Source organism: Panulirus ornatus, chromosome 16, assembly GCF_036320965.1.
Source record: "Panulirus ornatus isolate Po-2019 chromosome 16, ASM3632096v1, whole genome shotgun sequence".
Classification (NCBI taxonomy): domain Eukaryota; kingdom Metazoa; phylum Arthropoda; class Malacostraca; order Decapoda; family Palinuridae; genus Panulirus; species Panulirus ornatus.
This window is the reverse complement of record NC_092239.1, coordinates 9,404,255-9,425,819: the sequence shown is the minus strand read 5'-3', so window position 1 is coordinate 9,425,819 and position 21,565 is coordinate 9,404,255. Positions and strand designations below refer to the sequence as shown.

Sequence of the window (21,565 nt, the reverse complement as noted above, 5' to 3'; positions counted from 1 at the left end):
GGAAGGTCAGGACGAGAAGGCCTTCTGAGGACCTGTCCATAAAATCGAGATGAACCTGAAAGTCAGGTGAACTTTCGATGAACAGAAGAGACGAAGTCAACATCGTGTGAGAATAACGGAGGGGAGAACAGGTGAGTTGGTGTGTGTGTGTGTGTGTGTGTGTGTGTGTGAAGGATGGTTTATGGAGGAGAGCGCGCCGAGGGGAACATCAGGCCGTTGGCTCGCGAAAGGAAGTGATGAATGGAAAATAGATGACTCCATGGCCGCGGAGAAAATTGGTGGGAGGACAGCCACTGCCTGTGCAAATATGAGAAAGTGGAGAGCGAGAGTGAGGTAGTGCAGGGTGCTGGCAATGCTATCCATTCTTTTTTTTCTAATGACTCTCTTTATGGGATATTGAGTTACGAAAGTCATTCGGGTGATCAATAAAGCTGTTCGAGAAAGATACGCTCAAGAGGAGGCGATTGAGAGACTGAAGGAATGGTGGGTTAGTACGGTGGTGGCGTCTGAGTAACCTGTGCGGTTGAAGGGAGAAGAAGAGAATGTCTGGACGAGGAGAATAAGTAGTTGGGCAACAGAGGTGAGGTGAGAGGAGAGGGTGCAAGGGCGTGTGGAAGGGGAGATGTCGGGGTAAGCGGGGGAGAGAGAGAGAGAGAGAGAGAGAGAGAGAGAGAGAGAGAGAGAGAGAGAGAGAGAGAGAGAGAGAGAGAGAGAGTGGGGTTGTCTAGGAGAAGGTGGCGTGGGACAACAATGGTGAGGTGGGAGAGGAGAGTGGGAGAGTATGGGGGTGTGTGGCAGGTGGTGGTGTGAGACAACAAAGGCAGGTGATAGGTGAGAGAGTCGAGCAGGTGCAGGAGGACAGGAGTGATGACCGTGGGTCGCACAGTGTCGTAGATGTGGCGGTGAGGTCGGACAGGTTTATAAAATTTGCATTCTGTCGCTCGCAAGACGACGCTGTACTGTACCCGGTTTCACTCCCTCCAGCCCGCGTCTCTGTCTGGTTAACAAGGATGGAATTTTTCGCCCGGGTCAACACTAGAGGAATCCTCACAGTGTTCCTTACCTCGCTTTCTTATATATATATATATATATATATATATATATATATATATATATATATATATATATATATATATATATATATATATGTGTGTGTGTGTGTGTGTGTGTGTGTGTGTGTGTGTGTGTGTGTGTGTGTGTGAATCTCTGCAGCTATTATCACACATTTTTATCGCACTGTGTTTATATTTTCATCATGTAATACTAATGTTGCAAGATGAACGTTCATATGTATGTATGAAGCTATCTTTTTTTCTCCCATATATATGTCATCATGATGGTGGTGAAGACGCTGTGGATGAGGCCAGCCTGGCCAACACTCAACCCATCAGGGCGTCTCTTGCGCCCCGAGGCACATAACACTCAGGCCAAATAATGAACACGTTTAGTATCTTCGAAAAAGCCGAGGTTCCGAAATTAGAAACGCCATAAAAATAAAGAAAAAAAACCTATTTCTTTTTTCAATAATTTTGTTGCCCTGTCGTTCATAATTAGCTGTAATAGACAAACACGGAGTATAACAGTCTGAGGGAGAGTTGAGCGATGATAAAGTTGACCCACAATATCATGATAAGATAGGAGGAATATAGTCCTCAAGTTCCTCGCTTGATGTACGTGCTTACCCGCGAGAGGAATCATAGACGCGAATTCAGAGCTCTGAGTGCAATGCCATTTGCACAGGAAGGCAACATGAGGTCCTGTCATGCCTCGCAGCAACACAAAACGGAAACGACTCGCCTGCGATAGCATGCAATAATGCTGCAGGATTGAGATTTACAGAGGGAAGGAAGAGAATATTCATATCACGTTTTACATTTCCCGTGCACAACCGCGCGAGCCGTAAATGATGCCGACTTACCCTATACGATGTGGGTGATAAAAGTTTTCAACCTTCGAGAGAATGAAACAAACATTTCACTGTGTGCGAGTCAGTTTGTACAGCACCACCGCCGCCCTGGTCCTTGTAAAGTGGACGCGGAGCTCTTGGGAGAACCCTGTGGTCAGTCTAGCGAGCAATACTCAGCTCAGGACGGCAAATACTCTACACACAGATGCAGTCCTCGCCACGCGCGGAGTGTTGGGGGGGGTGGTGTCGGTGGGAGTAGTGTGCTGTGAGACTATGCCAGCAAGGAGAGAGAGCTGTGGGTAATGGCTCACAGGACACACTTCCAAAACTCGGGGAAGAGAGGGGGAGAAGTTGGTTTGGCTGATGGTCACGCCGCATTAGCAAGGGAGGTATGACTGGCGGTGCTGATGAAGACAGATTAAGCGTGAGAGGCGTGATTAATGCTGGTTTTGACGAGTGGTGAGAGTGCACTGTCGGAGAAGGATATGATGGTGAGGATACACGACCAGGGAAGGTGTGGCTGCTGGTGAGGGCACGCAACCAAAGGAGGTGTGGCTGCTTGTGATGGTAGTGACGCACTGTTCGGGGAGGTATGGCTACTGGCGATGGTGACGACACAATACCAGGGAAGATGCGGCCGCTGGTGATGGTGAGAACACACTACCTGGAAAGGAGTGGCAGCTAATGATGGTGAAATGGAGGTCTCCCTGGTGATGGTCGCCGGGGAACATACACCGCTGGTTGAGATGTGCTGTGGTGGGGGTGGGGCTGGTCACACTCACAGGGGTGGTGTGGTTAGTGGCGGTCGTGAGGGCGCATCACCAGTGGAAGTGTGGCTTGGTGATGCGGTGAACACAGACAACATAAATGTGATGGTGATGAGGACAAACCAACAGTTAAGGTGGAGCTGGTGATGTCCTCGGTGAGAACCTCAAACAACTGGACGCCCCAGTCGACCCTCTCTCTGCTCAGGATGGAGCGACACGAAATCAACGGCAATGAAAACTTCACCACACTGAGTCACATACAATTTTAATCTCCCGCGCGACCGCAGATGTCAAGCCATATTGGACGCGTGGCCAAACGAGAGGCGGGAATACTGTCTGTCTCCCATTACTCTGGTGTGGTGAAGTCGATCCCTGTAAACGACCTAACAGACATCTCGTTTTTCTATCTGACAACGAGTATACCAGCTCCCATCTTGCTGTGGGATGAAGTTAGATTCTAGGCGTACGATCGGAAAATTGGAACTGAATGATATCTTTGGTTTGCAAATGCAGAAGCCATGAGCTATAAAAGAAAGGATACGAATGAGAAGAAAAAATAATATTCTGAGAGTAAAAGCGCTCATATCCGATTACAGACTTGGAGCAAGAAGGAAAAAGAAAAATGTGCAGAATTGGAGAAACCTCGTTTTATAACTCTCTCTCTCTCTCTCTCTCTCTCTCTCTCTCTCTCTCTCTCTCTCTCTCTCTCTCTCTCTCTCTCCTTCCCCTCCCTCCCACTCTTCTCTATTCCTCCCTTCCAGGCGTTGCTGGCCGGCGGGAGCTTCATTTCACATTAGTGTGATATACAGAGCGGTTGAGTTTCATGCCCGGTGGGGTGACAGTTGGATTCTTTGCCCAAGCACGGCGATGTGGTCCTTCAGAAACCTTTTCAGAGACGATGACATGACCCTTGGGTATGATGATCTGACCTGGCCCCATAAAGGTCAGGGAGGTTATAGGTCACGCCATTATACGCGAGAGGGTCTTCAAACTTCGTACTTAAGGGAGTCCTGCCGTCGAGCTCCAGAATTTCGATAGGATACAGTTTGGACGTGGATTCGTGACTGGCTCTCTGAGAAAAGTCAGGCACAAACAAACACAGATAAATAATATTTAAGGTAACTTCCAGTACAGCATATTTTTTTTTCTTTTCTTTTTTTGTTCGTTGGTAAGAAAAAAAAAAGAAAATTATAGGCTCTCAAGTTACAATGATCTCTGTATTGCTCTCGTGGGGATGAACTGGCATCATCAATGAAAACGATATGCGGATTGGGAGGATTTTTCATCAAGACACGTAGAGCAGGAGAGGATCCCGTTTGTGCGAAGGATGATCAGAAGGTCATTTTCCGGATCTAAGCCAAAAAAAATGGTTCAATGTGGACGTAAAGGAATGCCACTTGGCAAAGGAAAATGTGTTCAAGAAGCTCATAGAGGGTAATAACCAACATGAGAGAGTGGATTACACACACACACACACACACACACATTTTCAACCAGTTGTGACGTAGGAATACAAACATTAATAGACCTCTAGATCCTCTCGCAGCTGTGTGTGACCATGGAAAAGGGTCACATGTCTGAATTTTAGTGTGGCAAGACAGGAGACTGAAGGAACAATGACTGTAAATGTTGCATGCAACCACAGGAGCGCAAATGATGTCAGTCGTAGACCCGAAACGAAGTATTTGTCAACTTTCAGCTTTCTACAGTGCTGCGTTTAGCTACTCTTATCGGTAAATGATCTTATACTTTGACAGTCCAATTACAGAAAATGTAAGTTGCCTCATTCGAGCGTAAATACGCTGGCCTACGAGTTCTGCATCCATTTCTACGGACGAAATCAACGAAGTATAAGCTTAAATATCTGTTTAGAATACGTATTATGTGTTCTATGAAAGTGCCCGCTCACATGCACTATATGTGTGTGTGTGTGTGTGTGTGTGTGTGTGTGTGTGTGTGTGTGTGTGTGTTGTGTGTGTGTGTTTGCTTTTAGCGAGTGTTTGTACGTTAGTGAGTGTTCTTGTGTGTTTGTGCGTATGTGTATTTCATAACTAATTGTCTACGTGTATTTCAGTCCATGTCTGAGTATTTATGTATCCGTATCTCTCAATATTCATACACATTCTCACAAATATTCCTTTAGTACATATATCTAAATCGTTCGTTGAAATACCTAAGATTAAATGTGTGGCACACTCATGCTATACAACTTGGTAATTGAAAGGAGGGATCATACAGCTACTTCTCATGTCTATGGTGGATCTCTAAAGAAACATATAACACATAAACATCCACCTAACATCGATCTCCTGATATTTAGTGTATCATGTAAGCTCTGTGAAGGGCACGATGGGGGATGGGGAATACCAGCGAGCAGGATTTTTTCTTTTTCACAGCCAGAGCCCACTTCACCAGAGTGGGGGAAGTCAGCAAGCCTCCTCCCTCGAGTGCTGCTGGTGAGGATGATTTGAACCGCCGATCTCCATCACCTGGCTCTCTCTCTCTCTCTCCTCTCTCTCTCTCTCTCTCTCTCTCTCTCTCTCTCTCTCTCTCTCTCTCTCTCTCTCTCTCTCTCTCTCTCTATCTATCTCTCTCTCTCTCTCTCCCGCCCCTTGAATGCCTGTGGTGGAGAAAACCTAAAATCTCCATCTCCACTAACCTGTCTGTCTCCCTGGAGTGACTGCGACGTAGAGTCCCTGAAATATTTAACCTCCAACACCTGGTCTCTGAGAAGTGGTAGACAGGGAGGACCTGAACCCTTCTGTCTTACACCTTCCCTTCCCCTCCCAACCTTCCTTTCCTTGCCGAAGAAGACGAGACTCCCTCCTTGAAGACAAACTCTTGATACAAATGCTGAACCTTGATAGCAGAGACAACACATGGGAACCAAGTGATCCAACCACAGTAAAACAGGCGTACAGACGAACCACAAACTTAGGGTCTGGACTGGATACATTTTCTAGTGCCTGCAGTACACATAAAGTACTACAACAAACGTAAAGATAAAAGGAGAGGAAGCAGCAAGGCGTGATGGCCTCCAGCGACGAGAATCGATTAAATGAAAGTGGAGGAAGGCGGTCCATTTGGGAAGTCGTGTAGTGAACGTACCTTTAATTTAATCAAAGTAATCTGCTAGGCAGCGGGAGGAGGAGAGGATCTTCAAGTGAAGGCGCCGCCCGTTTCCAGCCAGAAGTGGAAACACTTGCTCGACGTGGGGTCTGGCGGGTCCTTGCAACGGTTCAAGTCATGAGAGACTAAACTCCAAGTTCCTGACAATATCATCAAACTTTTCCTTTTGGAGACTTTTTTTTCCTCTTGACTTTCAATATTCAGTGTTTTCCAGGTCACTCTCATTGGCTTTTTCTCTTTTTTCCTTAACTTATGTAAAACTTGAAACTTTCTATCAGCGAAAGAATATGTCAGTTAACAGTAACTTTTTTTTTTTTTTTCAAGATCAGGATCTGATCACTCGCTCAACAGTTTTAATTAATCAAACAGGTGAGGGGCAGCTGTTATCCCAATGAAGACACATCATCATTATGAAGCAACAGCTGGACACCTGACACGTATGTACGAGAACCTCACAAAGCCAACTCCACCCCCAACTCATTATCACCTAGGCTGGTTGACCAACCTGGGGTAACTAACACCTGTCCTTTCCACGCGATGGTTACTGACCTCCTTCACCGCCTGGGTCTTCGAAGCGTTCCTCTTTCTCATTCTCGCCGGGAGAGAGATTTGTACCTACACCAGATAACTTTCGTGAAGAATAAAGAGGCTGAGGCCTCAGGGAAAAAGAAACACAGAAGTTTGAAAAGTCTGTCACCTTAAGGCAAATAGAATTATCGAAAGACCACGAGGTCTGTTGCCTTTGATCACGAGGTCTGTTGTCTTTGATCACGAGGTCTGCTGCCTTTAATCACTAGGTCTGTTGCCTTTGATCACGAGGTCTGTTGCCTTTGATCACGAGGTCTGTTGCCTTTGATCACTAGGTCTGTTGCCTTTGATCACGAGGTCTGTTGTCTTTGATCAAGATGTCTGCTGCCTTTAATCACTAGGTCTGTTGCCTTTGATCACGAGGTCTGTTGCCTTTGATCACGATGTCTGCTGCCTTTAATCACTAGGTCTGTTGCCTTTGATCACGAGGTCTGTTGCCTTTGATCACTAGGTCTGTTGCCTTCAAGTAAGGGGAGAACAAACGAGAAATTTCAGATACGCTGGTTTAAAGACAAGAATAAGACAGGGGGAAATTACAATAACTGATCGTAGTCTTAACCATGGTGTAAGGACGGAGGGATTCCCTTGTACTACATTTATTTGGAAGCCATCTAGCGCAGTGCTACAAAGCCAGATAAACACAGATACGTGTACCTTTACCTTACGTGTATATATCCTTAAAACAATGGATCAGTTGTTTACTATTATTCTTAAAAGCACATGAAACACTGACTGGCATCATACCCTCTACTTAAGCACTACATTTTGTTAAGGATTGATGTGGTAGTGTATGAAGACACTACACTGTCGTACATAAGGCAGACATACTGCCTGTCTGTCTGTCTAATTAATCTGTTCGCTGGAAAACTATAAAGGTAAGGTTCTCTGCCACTCAGACTTTGCTATGAATCTCAGAAAAGCTGCCCGTTTAGCTAAGATACAAACTTTCGCAAGGAGAAGCAAATTTCTTCTCTTCCTCCCGCCGTCTGGTATACAGCGAAGAGACCGTGTTAAGGCACAAACTTTTGTAGAAGTAACTCCATCCAAGAACCTTTCAATCTCGAAGAATCGAATGAAAGTCTCTCTAGTTGAAAAGGTTTCTCTCTACTGCTACAAGGTACGTACGACTCTGTCAGACCTAAGATGAAACCACGCAGGAGGACCACAAACATTCATGATTTATTGGAACGACATATTGAGGAAACGTAGGAATAACACCATATCTCCCTCCTTTACGAGCGTGGACACACACGCTACCAACAACAAGGTTATAATAACCAAGGTAAGTACGGGACCTTAGGTCAATGGTTGTCATACAATGGTATGACTATGACCTTTCTCTCCTAACCCATCCTCATACCGGCGTAACTATCTGTCTCTTTGTACGTTGCTCCTCACCATAGCAAGATGATGATGATGATGATCTTCTTCCCCAGAACACATCAACCACGTACGGACCATGGCAGGTGTGGACTACGTGGGTATCGGCGCCGGTTACGATGGAGTCAACAGGTCAGTCACAAACACACACACACACATCATGTGAAGAATGTATGTGAGAAATACTTAGAAAAGCAAATGGATTTGTATGTAGCATTTATGGATCTGGAGAAGGCATATGATAGAGTTGATAGAGATGCTCTGTGGAAGGTATTAAGAATATATGGTGTGGGAGGCAAGTTGTTAGAAGCAGTGAAAAGTTTTTATCGAGGATGTAAGGCATGTGTACGTGTAGGAAGAGAGGAAAGTGATTGGTTCTCAGTGAATGTAGGTTTGCGGCAGGGGTGTGTGATGTCTCCATGGTTGTTTAATTTGTTTATGGATGGGGTTGTAAGGGAGGTAAATGCAAGAGTCCTGGAAAGAGGGGCAAGTATGAAGTCTGTTGGGGATGAGAGAGCTTGGGAAGTGAGTCAGTTGTTGTTCGCTGATGATACAGCGCTGGTGGCTGATTCATGTGAGAAACTGCAGAAGCTGGTGACTGAGTTTGGTAAAGTGTGTGGAAGAAGAAAGTTGAGAGTAAATGTGAATAAGAGCAAGGTTATTAGGTACAGTAGGGGTGAGGGTCAAGTCAATTGGGAGGTGAGTTTGAATGGAGAAAAACTGGAGGAAGTGAAGTGTTTTAGATATCTGGGAGTGGATCTGTCAGCGGATGGAACCATGGAAGCGGAAGTGGATCATAGGGTGGGGGAGGGGGCGAAAATTTTGGGAGCCTTGAAAAATGTGTGGAAGTCGAGAACATTATCTCGGAAAGCGAAAATGGGTATGTTTGAGGGAATAGTGGTTCCAACAATGTTGTATGGTTGCGAGGCGTGGGCTATGGATAGAGATGTGCGCAGGAGGATGGATGTGCTGGAAATGAGATGTTTGAGGACAATGTGTGGTGTGAGGTGGTTTGATCGAGTAAGTAACGTAAGGGTAAGAGAGATGTGTGGAAATAAAAAGAGCGTGGCTGAGAGAGCAGAAGAGGGTGTTTTGAAATGGTTTGGGCACATGGAGAGAATGAGTGAGGAGAGATTGACCAAGAGGATATATGTGTCGGAGGTGGAGGGAACGAGGAGAAGAGGGAGACCAAATTGGAGGTGGAAAGATGGAGTGAAAAAGATTTTGTGTGATCGGGGCCTGAACATGCAGGAGGGTGAAAGGAGGGCAAGGAATAGAGTGAATTGGAGTCATGTGGTATACAGGGGTTGACGTGCTGTCAGTGGATTGAATCAAGGCATGTGAAGCGTCTGGGGTAAACCATGGAAAGCTGTGTAGGTATGTATATTTGCGTGTGTGGACGTGTGTATGTACATGTGTATGGGGGGGGGGGGGTTGGGCCATTTCTTTCGTCTGTTTCCTTGCGCTACCTCGCAAACGCGGGAGACAGCGACAAAGTATAAAAAAAAAAAAAAAAAAAAAAAAATATATATATATATATATATATATATATATATATATATATATATATACATATATATATATAAGAATAGCATAAGATGAGAGAGCATAAGAGAGAGAGTAGAAGAGGTGTGGAAGGTATTCACTGCAGCTGTGTTTGAATACGTATGAAAGACTGAATAGGAAGGACCTTGAGGAAGTGCGAGTGCTTAGGACGCCTGTGAGTGGGCTTTAGAAACCACAGAGGCTTAAGTGGGAGAGGGAGCTAATATCCTCGGAGCACTTAGGAGTGTATGGAATTAGATATCAGTGTCTTGAGAGCAAAGATGGGACTTGTTGGAAGGTACAATTCTCCTGACACTGTTTTAATGGATGCGAGTCCTCAGGTCATAAATGTAAATACGGAATAGTAATGTAAGAGAGGCGTGGTAGTGGCTTGGGGTAAGAGTGAGAGAGGCGGTAGAGGTGTGATAAAATGATTGGGACTTTTGGAAAAGATGAGAGCAGAGCAGGTTGGCGAATAGGATACATATGTGTCGAAAATCGAGCGAGCAAAGGGGAGGGGAAGACAGAGAGGGAGATGTAAACGAGGAGAAAATGAGAATTTGTGACTTCAAGAGTTTACGTAGACCAGTGTCTTGCACTGGGTCTGGTTACGAGGAAAGTTCATGAGGTAATGAAACTACGTTCTGCTTTAAAAGCATGTGATTTAGTAAATAGACACTGACAGTGGGGAATTTTCACTTTACTCAGTGGGACTGGAATCCCACCGAATGTTATTCACAGTGTTTTCATAAGGCGGTGCTTTGGTGTGTGGGCAAGTGATGGCGTAAAGTAGCTTGAAATGAACGTAAGAGAGCATCAGGGTCATGTTATATTTAACGTTTACATGCATGGTGTAATACGAGACGTAATGAGAGAGAGAGAGAGAGAGAGAGAGAGAGAGAGAGAGAGAGAGAGAGAGAGAGAGAGAGAGAGAGAGAGAGAGAGAGAGAGAGAGAGAGAGAGACTCCGGAAGGGAAGGGAACGGCTGAGCCACAGTGGTACGAAAGGTTAAGCTGCCACACATCTAGGTAGTCACAGAGGAACTAGATGAGAGGTGGGGGGAGATGGGATTACCAGGATGGTAAAATCTTTGAATCATATAAGGTCGAGAGGGATATTGATAGTATGCGAGAAAATGGTTCTTCTGTTTGATATGAATATACAGCCTCACTACAACAGTATCTTTACCGTCGTAGGATCACTTGAGGTTGCGAGGCAGTCAAAAACCCACGCCCGGTAATCATGGCTATGTTCAAGCCCAGTCTATGAGACGGGTACCGTGAGGTAAGGAGGTGCTGGAGAGCGTTGGTGAATAAGAGGCTTCAAGTTGAGCGAGTATGAACGAGTACACGAAGGAACTCTTGTCCCAGATATGATGCATGGTTGTGTAAAACCTCATCATTCATAAGGGATGGAAGCAGAGATATCATGATGACGAACAAGCTTAGCTATAGAATGAAGCTTTACGTTAATGCACTACGAAAGACGGTGCATGTGTGTGCTGTCACCGTTGTCATTTAAAAAGGTTATATGTACTAAGAATCATTAATGAAGGTTTAGATCAAGCTGAGCATAAGGGAGAGGAGAGACTGACGAAGATGATAAGGTATGATGTAGCTACACGGTCGGCTGAAGGTACCAAAGATAGATGCGGGCGGAGGGAGAGGTGTGTACCTCGGTGAGCTGGACTGTTAAGTTCAAGATGGGAAAAATGCCAGATGATGTCGCTAGGAGAATCGACGTTGACCGCATGTTGTCGAGACTAATCTTTATTTCCCCTCGCTCTGAACTGGTCTGGTTGTGCGGAAAAACACGTCAAGAAACATATATCATTCATCCATGTTACTCCAAGAGCTATGATCACTTGCCCAAGCCTGTAAGACAATTTCGCTACCCTAACACACGACCCCAGTGTTGAGTAAAAACTACTGGTACTGCAGCATCAAGACTTTCTGTATTAATGCCATTATAAACACCACACACACACACACACACACACACACACAGGAAAAAAAGCGAGCTTTGAGAATGGAGAGACTCATTCTTCTTCATTAAGGAACCTGTAGACCGGGTGCCAGCATGGTTCACTGGTTCCATGGGGGAACATTCTTTCTAGTAATGTAAACACCACGAGGACCCCCCCCCCCCCCCCGCTGCTGGCCTGAGTCCTCGTGGGTCTCGTCATCCCGAGAGCCATGACCTCCTTCCACACTACACACACCCACACACACACGGCCGCACACACACACACACACACACACCCACACACACACGGCCGCACTTTTACTACACTATTTCATTTCAACTTATGTAAAGTAAATGAAGGGATACTCTCCATCTGATGCACTCTAACCTGTCATCCCTACCCACTGGATCAATACTAACTTGATGAAACGATGAAAAGACAAAAGACACAGAAAAAAGATAATCATTTACTAAAAAAAAAGTGGTCTCAGCCAACCATGAATGATTTATCTCCAACAACCGTAAACAAATTTCTCATTATATAAATTACCCACCGCGCCAACCAAGGCAGAGATGTGGGGAGAGAACCGTCAGAGGCAACACTGTCTTGTTGCTCCTGGCTACTGAACTTCGAGCAATAAGTCTCGAGGAGCAGCGGACTAACAGTAGGGCTAACAGGAACAATCCCCTTAGTCTTAAGAACCAGAGAGGGAGGAGGAGGTTATAAGGCCGCTTTCAGAGACATAGACCTTCCGCCAGCCGCCGTGTACGGCACGGTGTTCGTACCCGTATATAACCATAGGTGTTTATAATCATGGTCCCTCGTTGTGCTGTTAAAACTGAGAAGGAGCTGTATTGTAGGTGACGCTGGCTGGCTTCGTTTCATTGCTTGACGAAGACGAACCATAACTGCTGTGCAGCGCACAGGGAAATCGCTGTTTTATGGCCGATATGTTACCCAGCCTAACCCAGATAGACACCAGTTGTAAAGTGTTGTAAATTCTCGTCAGGTGGTAAGGAAAGAGGAGGAGGTTTGGCTGGGAAGAGCAAACAGCAAGGTGGTCAGGGGTCTGCCGCGCTGTGGGTGCGTGAGCGGAGATGGCTCACCTCTTAGTATGTGTGTGTGTGTGTATGTGTGGGAGGGGAGGAGAAGAGCATGGAGGGAAGCCATCGTAAAGGGCTGCAGCTCTCTCTCTCTCTCTCTCTCTCTCTCTCTCTCTCTCTCTCTCTCTCTAGGTCCGATGCGTCAGTTGTCCAAAGGGGCCAGGCGTATCAAGCACTTAAAAGTCGTGGGTGTGTGTGTATATACGAATGTGCACAGATCCAGTGAAGAAAGAGAGAGAGAGAAAAACACACACACACTCAGGCGTGCATACATAAGTTGAGAGAGAGAGAGAGAGAGAGAGAGAGAGAGAGAGAGAGAGAGAGAGAGAGAGAGAGAGAGAGAGAGAGCATCATTACCGTGTAAGTCTGCACGAAAAGAAAAAAGAAAAAAAAACGCTCGGCACCCGAAAGTCATCCCTCTCATCGAGGCAGCAAACTGTGTGCCTGTTTCTTCAGGCAGTTCCTCCCACTTGCGCCGAGAGTAATAGCCTCCTTCAACGCCCTCTCCACAAGTTGTGAGGTGGGGATGGCCGTGATGATCAACATTTCTCGGGGCGTACAGAACGTACGCTGGAGAAGTTAGACTTAAATCATACACGCGTAGTCTTGGGAAATAAGTTTCGCGCTGGATCTGAATAAGAAACTCGCCTCCCGGGAGTCAAGGGAGGACTAATGAAAAAATACATTTATTGTTTATGTCAAACAAGAGAAAATGATACTTGTGTTTGTCTACGATTAAGAAACAAATAAGAAAATAATGGTGCAATGTTTTTGTTTATGCTTATGGAAGTTAATTGTAGTTTTTGTTTACGCTTGAAAGAACCATAATATTTTTGTTGGTAAAAAACGAGAACTTTTGTTTTTGTTTTTGTTCAAGTTTGAACAGAAAACGGTGGTTTATCTTGTTATCCCTGGACGATGCGAGACATCATCCAGCTCTCACCGCTTAAGAAAGACTTATACTGAAGATAAATCCTTTATGCAGGACTCCTACTGGCCTGGAGGATGTGTCCCGGTATCCTGAGCTGTTCGCTGAGCTGCTGAAGGATCCCTCCTGGTCCCTGCAAGACCTCAAGAAGCTGGCTGGCCTAAACCTCCTACGGGTCTTTAGGAGGGTCGAGCAGGTGGGTAGAAGTGATGCTGCTTTCATACAACAAGGCCACACCTCACAGAAGGACCGGGCGGGTAGTGCCACTCTGCTAGATATGAATGCGTGTGTTTATGTTTGTTATCACCTGTTTGTAAGTCTCTCCTCGTCCTATAAAGGGAAAGAGTCTTACACTCGAGGGGGAGGCGGCCCCATCTCATGAACTTTCTCCACTATCATTTAACCTTCTAAACTCTGTATGCCATTCGCATTTGATGTCCTCTAACTCACTGTGTGTGTTGTGTATGCGTGTGTGTGTGTGTGTGTGTGTGTGTGTGTGTGTGTGTGTGTGTGTGTGTTTGCGTGTGGTGTGTTTGTGTGTGACTATTCTTTATAATTACTAATTGTGTGTTACGGGGAGGTTTAACTGGCTGTGAACCAGTTACTACGTCAAGGCTTCGAACCCAGACCCAATAGTCTGGTGGTTCATTACGCTAACCACTGCACAACAGGGGCTCGTAAATGTATATTGTTGTATTCAAAGGCCATTACCGGTAAATGTCATTAAGCCAGAGCCCGTACCGTTGGACAATATAACGTGTGTAGGTAATGTTCTATGTGTAAGTACCTATTGGATACATTATGTGGAGGGAGTTGTATAACCATTGATCCTATTTTCTTGACCTGTATCACACATCTCATCACTCACAGTTTCACAGCCTTAGCTATTCCGTTCATCCGCTATTCTGATACAATAAAATTACTTCTTTACATCTTTTCCAACAAAAGTGTTGCTATGATCCTTCTTATCCTCTTACGTTATTGATTTCACTTGAGGCCACCTTCCTCCCCTCGTAGCTCCAATACTCCTTCTTTTTCTTTCACTGAACACATTTCTTCTCTTAAATAGAACCTTCTGGAAAGTCGTCCACAGAGATCAAGAAGAATAATGGTGTCAGAATACTACGCACCGCACTCCATCTTCAATCATTTCGTGAAAGTTCCTCCTTGGCTTCCTTCCATCAAGATCTTTTTTTTTCAGTCGAGAGAGTGTCCCTCCTATTCATGACTAGGAATCCAGCTTTTAGATACTGAACAGTGTCAAATGCTTTCAAGCAGTCCAGATATAAGCAATCCAGCCAGCCCTCTCTTTTGTCTAACAGAACTCACTCTCATAAAGATCTAAGTGGCTCCTTACACATGACCTCCTCTCCCTGTAATCACTTAGGTAAATTCTCCTCTTCACAAAATCTTCCATTTGCGTTCTGATTCTTTTTCCAATATCCTGTAGACCACAGAGAAACTAGTCAGAGAAACTAGTCTCTAATTCAACGCTTCTTCTTGATCTCCTTTCCTATAGACAGGTATGATGTTTTGCCTTTTTCTACCCCCCTTGGGACTTAGGTTTCTCCACCAAAGTCTTGAACAGCATTCCAAGAGGTTTGTACAGTGTATCTGCGTGTGTCTTCAGCACATATGGTGCAATGTCGTCAGGACCATCAGCCTTTATTATCCTGTTCTGAAGTCTTTTCTTGACATCTCTAACACCTCCTCACGTTCCATCACATTGGTGTCGAGGCTATAGTGCCTTCCACTATGATGACACTTATGAACTTTGTTCTCCAGTTCTTCACACATCTTTACATCCTCCTTCTCTTCCATGTGAATCCCTTGGTCAGACCAGCTGCTTTGTGAACGACAATTTACTCCTGATAAGTTTATGGAAGAGTTTCGGAATTTTTCCCGACCGTCTACAATATTCAAAACGTCTTTGTTCCTCGTGTGTGTGTGTGTGTGTGTGTGTGTGTGTGTGTGTGTGTGTGTGTGTGTGTGTGTGTGTGTGTGTGTGTGTAGGTGCCAACGGAATGACTTTTATGATAGTATAAAAAGTATTACTAGGTTATATGGGGGGAGAACCGTCCCATTAAAAGTGAAAGTTCACTGGAGGGTCACACATGCTGTGAGGGAAAGATCTCATAATGTGCAAGGTGAGGGTAACGTGATATAAGGGAGGGGCCGTAGGAATGTGAGGGGAGAGGATCACAATGTGATGGGAGAAGATCACAATGTGATGGGAGAGGATCACAATGTGAGGGGAAGAAGATCACACTGTGATGGGAGAGGATCACAATGTGAGGGGAAGAAGATCACAATGTGAGGGGGAGAAGATCACAATGCGAGGGGAGATCAAATTGTGAGGGGAAAAGATCACAACGCGATTGGAGAGGATCACAATGGGAGGGGAGTGATAACAATGTTAGGGGAGAAGATCACAGTGAGGGGAGAAGATCACAATGTGAGGGGAAAAGATCACAACGTGATTGGAGAGGATCACAATGGGAGGGGAGAATATCACAATATGAGGGTAGGAGATCACAATGTGAGGGAAAAGGACCACAATGGAAGGGGAGAATATCACAATGTGAGGGTAGAAGATCACAATGTGACGGAAGAGGATCTCAGAGTGAGGGCAAACGGTCATATAATGAAAGGAATGGGTCACATGATGTGAAGACCGAGTCACATTATGTGAAACAGGGGTCACATGTATCATATAAAATGTGGTTCACATGATGCGTAAGTAGGATCACATAGATTTTGAGGAGAGGTTTGTATGATGTTTAGATGTTTACATAATGTGAATTAGAGGGGTGTGGCTAGGGGGTGGAGCGATCACTTATAATGTACGCAACGAGGGATCACATATTGCGTCATGGAAGCTCTGTTATGTGCAGAGAGTCACATTATGCGAAGGAGGGCAGAAGTCAAGGAAATTGCAAGATAATCCTCTAAATGTAATACGGAAGGACACTTAAATGTAAGTAGAAAATCATCACTTACGTGAAAATAGGATCTTGTATGCATGTTGGATGTGTGTGTGTGTGTGTGTGTGTGTGTGTGTGTGGTGGAAGAGTTACATATGAGAGGTATAAGCATGTTCCATACCTGTCGTAATCAAGAGAACTTTTTTCCTTTTTTTTACGAGTGTTTTAGGAATCACTCAAGCTGAAATGGTTTTAGGGGCGACACACATACGATTCCCAGTTCGGGAGGGAAAAAATGAATCGTAAGATGATTATGTCTCCCTTCCTGCCTCTCGTCCCGACCCGTCCTGATGCCATGAGTTGTTCACAGGCTGTTGAGTTGGCAAAGTCGCTGCTGAGTCGGGTTTACTGTGTTGGAAGCCTCGGTGTCTCTGACGCACGGTGTGGTGAGGGAGATTATAAGAAACGGTGAGGGAGATTATTAGGTATGGCGAGGGAGGAGGATACGATGCCTCAGATAGGAAACTATAAAAGCGTGTGGTGAGGGAGGGCAAAGGTGTGGTGAAAGAGACTACAAGGTCTAGTGGTGAGGGAGACTAGGAGGTCTAGTGGAGGGATCTACAAGGGTAGGTGAGGGAGACTATGTGGTCTAGTGAAGGGATCTACAAGGCATGGTGATTGAGGCCAAAGGCGTGCTAAGAAAGACCACGAGGTCTAGTGAAGGAATCTACAAGGGTAGGTGAGGGAAACTATGTGGTCTAGTGAAGGGAGCTACAAGGCATGGTGAGGGAGGCGAAAGGCGTGCTAAGAAAGACCACGAGGTCTAGTGAAGGAATCTACAAGGGTAGGTGAGGGAGACTATGTGGTCTAGTGAAGGGATCTACAAGGCATGGTGAGGGAGGCCAAAGGCGTGCTGAGGAAGACTACGAGATCTAGTGAAGGGATTTACCAGAGGTGGTGAGGGAGACTACGAGCAGTGGTGTAGTGGCTATTTAGGTTTACGCCATGAAGGAGTTCTACATCAGACCGTCAGCTTGTTATTGTGAGGTACAACGCGGCCTGTGGTGGCGGTGGTGGTGGTAGTGGTGGTAGTGGTGAGGGGTCGCCTCCGCGAGACACACGGTGCAATACCACGGAAGGTATAGAGTTACTAATGATGTCAAAGTAATGTTTGTTCTGCACGCGAAAGCACCTAATGAACTGCTACAAACTGGCGTAAGTTGCTGCATGAATCCCATTACTTTTACGTTCGTTAACTTCTATTCGCAAAGGAGAGAGAGAGAGAGAGAGAGAGAGAGAGAGAGAGAGAGAGAGAGAGAGAGAGAGAGAGAGAGAGAGAGAGAGAGAGAGAGAGAGAGAGATTCCTCCCACAAATTTAATGCCCATGTCAGAGCGAGTTCCAACATAAATCATTTTTTTTAGATATTTCTTCCCCCCCCCCCTTCAAGTAAGCCCTTCTCTAAACCCTTTTTCCCTTCCTTCCCTTGATCATTTATACAGATTTTTTTCCTCCCCCCGTCCAGTAGAATACATCGTCTAGAGCTAATACCCTCGGCTGGGGAGATGAAACTCCCCCGCCCTCCAGTAACATGACGCCCCGCACCCCCCCAACTCATTACATGTCCTGAGTCACAAGCATGATTTACCTATTCATCCGCCTCATACTAGTCATGCAGGGGGAGTTTCCCCGCCACCAGAATAACGGCTCCTCTTACCTCCTCCACCCCTCCGTCTTTCTGCTTGATATTCATCCCATGCCCCTCTTCTAGCAGCGCTCGCTCCCTTACCCCCCAGCATGGCTCTTTATTCCACGCCCTTTCGCTCGTCAAGCATGCTGCTTTTCGCCCCTACCTGAACACCTCCGTAGAAGCAGCACCTCAGCAGTCATATGTCTCAGCAATCATTACCTCTTCCTCCTGGCCATGCACCGGGTTCCTAGGTCATGCACAACAGTTCTCATGCACTCCCTCTGCTCGTCATGTACGTAGCAGTATCGCCCTTGCACCCCGTCATTGCCTACTTCACATGCACATTGAGTTACCACCATGCCAGCAATGTTCCCTTACCTCCCCTCTGGTGCTGCTCTCCTCAGCGTCGACCCATTAACCCCGTCTGCTGGAGCTCGGTGATCCGTAATTCCTGTCTAGTGGTCATACAGGCCTCTCTGCCTCTTCCAGCAGAGCCATCATCCTACCCTCACCTGCTGATCATACACGTAGCATTACCCTCTCCTCCCTCCGTCCCCCTGACAGCACCACGTTACTCCCCTCTGCTGAAAATGCACGCCACCCTGCCACTCCTCCAGCGTTTCCTTCACTGCTCCTACTCCCTCTCACTGGCCATACACACCGCGCCATCTCTCATGCAGTGATGAACCCTTGCTCCCTCGTGATGTACATGCACGCTACACTTCCCCGGCCGCTTGCAGTGCCTCCTTGTCCTTCTCTCTGCCCCTCATGCACTGTGCACCACCTTTAATAAAATCCCGTGGAATCCCTTTCATCCGGTCCTGCACACTGCGCTACCTTCTTGAAGCATCTCCTTTTCTCTCATCTGCTCGTTCTTTGATAAACTTCTTACCCTCCTTCTGCTCATGCAAGACCTACTACTCCTCCAAGCGTCTTCTTTACACCCCTTCCAGCAGGTCATAATGCTACCCCCATCTGCAGCACATCCCTCCCTCTAAAGTCCCATTGTGTCCACAGGTGCGCGAGGAGCTGGCGTCTGAAAAGCCGTCCGAGGAGATCATCCCCATCCATGACATCGACACCCGCTGGCCCTGTCGGTACAAGTTCGCCAGCCTCGACGACCTCCGCACCTGACCTCCCACTGCCACTTCACTCACGACCACGGCCCCGCCCGTGTCCCCGCTCATACGCTCACCGATGTCCTCATCCAAGCCCCATCTTATACCTTGATCCTTGTCCAGCTCACGATCTGATCCAGGGAGTCCAAAACCTAAACCAGTCTCTCACGTAAGCCCTAGCTCCCCCCAACCCCCCTCCCCCCTCTACATGCTAATACAGGACTCCCACCCTTCCCTCTCAGGTCTTACTCGTTCCCTTTGGCCCTTTGGACCTGTCGGACTGGGCCACAGGAGGAGCGGGGTTCATCATGGAAGCCTAGATCAGCGCTGCGTCATGGTTCAATTTCGGGCAGCTGGCCTTCTGACGCTGTATCTCTCCTGGTAAATGGTGATCCAGGTGACAACCAGGCCAGAAGATGAGTTAGGTTCCCGCCTGATTATCCCAGGGTGGTAGTGACCCTTGTATAGGTTCGCTTAACCCCACCTGACCTCTGGGGCGCTCATTCATACGGTCGAGTTTCCCTGTGACGGGCTGGCTCTACCTGACCTCCTATGTCGCGGTGACCCAAAACAGGAGGCCACTTTACTTTGACTGGTCTCAATTGCGACATGGTGTCCCAAGCAGAGTGATGACCCGGGATGGCGACCAGGCCATCATACAACTTCTTTAAGGACACGGCCACTGGCCCTGTGACCTCCCACCGACCTCTCATGTGCCGTAATCACCTAGGAAGAAAGCCAAAAATCCTCACTTGATCTCATATGACAACCCAAACAGGAAGCCAGACAGCCTCACTTGGCCACTCCTGCTGATGATGTATAAGTAGGAAGTTGGACGACCCTGTCTGAACTCTCCTGCAACATCATGGTTGAAGCAAGAAGTCAACTGACACCCACTTAACCTCTCCTATATGATATGGTGAGTCAGGCAGAGGGTAAGAGGTTTTTCTGGGAAGTGACGATCCATACAGGATGGTGGAAGACCCACCCTTGACTTCCCCCTGCGACATGACGACCGAGGCAGCAGCATGTTTCCTCATCCTCTTCGACGCCCTGGCCCGGAGAAAACACATAGCTCCACCTGATCCTTCATGTGATGATCTCTGACCCTGGCTAATCAACCTCTCCTGCTTCCTGGTGATCCAGGCATGGAAATGGCTAACTCTGCCGGATCTCTCTCGTTGCTTGGCATCTCAGGTTAGAGTGTGCTGACCTCATCCCCGACGCAACAACGAGGCAGGAGGCTTGCGGAAATTTCCTTCGACCTATACTTACATAAACCTATATCTGGCCTCAGCTGACCTCTGCTGCCCTACTAGCTGACCCTTCTCCTCCCAATTAAAGGTCTCCTGCAGCCACAATAGATACTGCTGTATTCTCATACCACATGACGATGAGAATCATGAGGTTAAACACAAGCAAATGACTTTTAATCACCGAATTGCTCTCGTTAACCTTGCTCGTTGATCCTCCCGAGCTGCGTTCCAGTTTGTGATGTACAGATAACCAATAACCTTCCTTAGCCAATAAGTGTCCTGAGAATCAGTCTTTCAGTTATATCTCATTTTTTTTTTTATGTCTGTGTTAATCAGTCACTTCCAAATGGGGTGGTTATTGCCTGCTCTCGGTGAGATAAGGATGAGCGAGCAACTCCCTCTGAATGGTGAACGAATGAGTCACTCACTCGCGCCTGTCTAGCGAGGCGGTGCACAGAACAGGAGTGGTGCACGGACACACCGGCGGCAAGCTGATGGTGGCTCCGGCGCGCCGTGGCCACCGTCAGAGACTTTAGGAAACCCATATAGACGACGAAGGGGAACTGTGAACTAGACCCGTGTTAGACGTTTTCTACCCGCGAGTGACTGGCTGTGTGTGGCAAGTGTGTCGACAAGTGCGTTTCTCTCTACTGATCTGTTTCGGTGCCTGGGGTCATGACACTCGAAGCTATTTTCAATTCGGTTGTGTTATTATGATTATATTACCCCCCTTTTCCCCCACCTCATATTTACATGTCAAGGGAACCGAGAACTTTTTCTGGTGTAGTTTCAAGCCATGTTCCCTTCTGTCTGTTCTGTAAAGGCCAGTAACAAGACGTACCCACTAAACATACGTCTTCAAACACCTGTACATAATGACAATAAAAGATAAACAAAAACCCATCTGAGTATCTGTAGCCAGGACCCCTCACCACCAACGCTGCCGAGACTTTATGGCAGGACGAAGAATGACACATCGTCAAACCTCTACTTCAGGAACCCGAAGGAACGACACAAGAAGAAGAAGAATGGTCTTAGTGGCTTGCAACCCCCATGAGTGGCACTGATCACTTGAAAAAGATGATTAAAAAAAAAAGCTTTAATGGTAGCGTACGAATAAATAGCTCCACTGTTAGTAGCAGCAATTGGGTGGTGACAGAGCCACTAGTACTGACAGTGGCAAAAACGGTGGTTCAAACAGCAGCTTCATAAGTAATAACAATAGCATCAAAAGTAGATGTTCTTGTAGCAGTAGTAGTTTAAAAGT

General features: G+C 46.5%; 1 protein-coding gene across 3 annotated transcripts in view; it reads left to right on the top strand.

Annotated features, from left to right (window-relative positions):
- LOC139754126 (dipeptidase 1-like) overlaps positions 1–21,201 on the top strand; it is a 206,172-nt gene extending 184,971 nt beyond the window's left edge. For all 3 annotated transcript variants that reach the window (XM_071671241.1, XM_071671240.1, XM_071671242.1), the window contains 3 exons: positions 7,827–7,902; positions 13,370–13,508; positions 18,942–21,201. In XM_071671241.1, coding sequence (XP_071527342.1) covers positions 7,827–7,902; positions 13,370–13,508; positions 18,942–19,058 — 332 coding nt within the window. In that variant the 3' untranslated portion in view covers positions 19,059–21,201. The remainder of the gene's footprint in view (positions 1–7,826; positions 7,903–13,369; positions 13,509–18,941) is intronic.
- Positions 21,202–21,565: the final 364 nt, after the last annotated feature.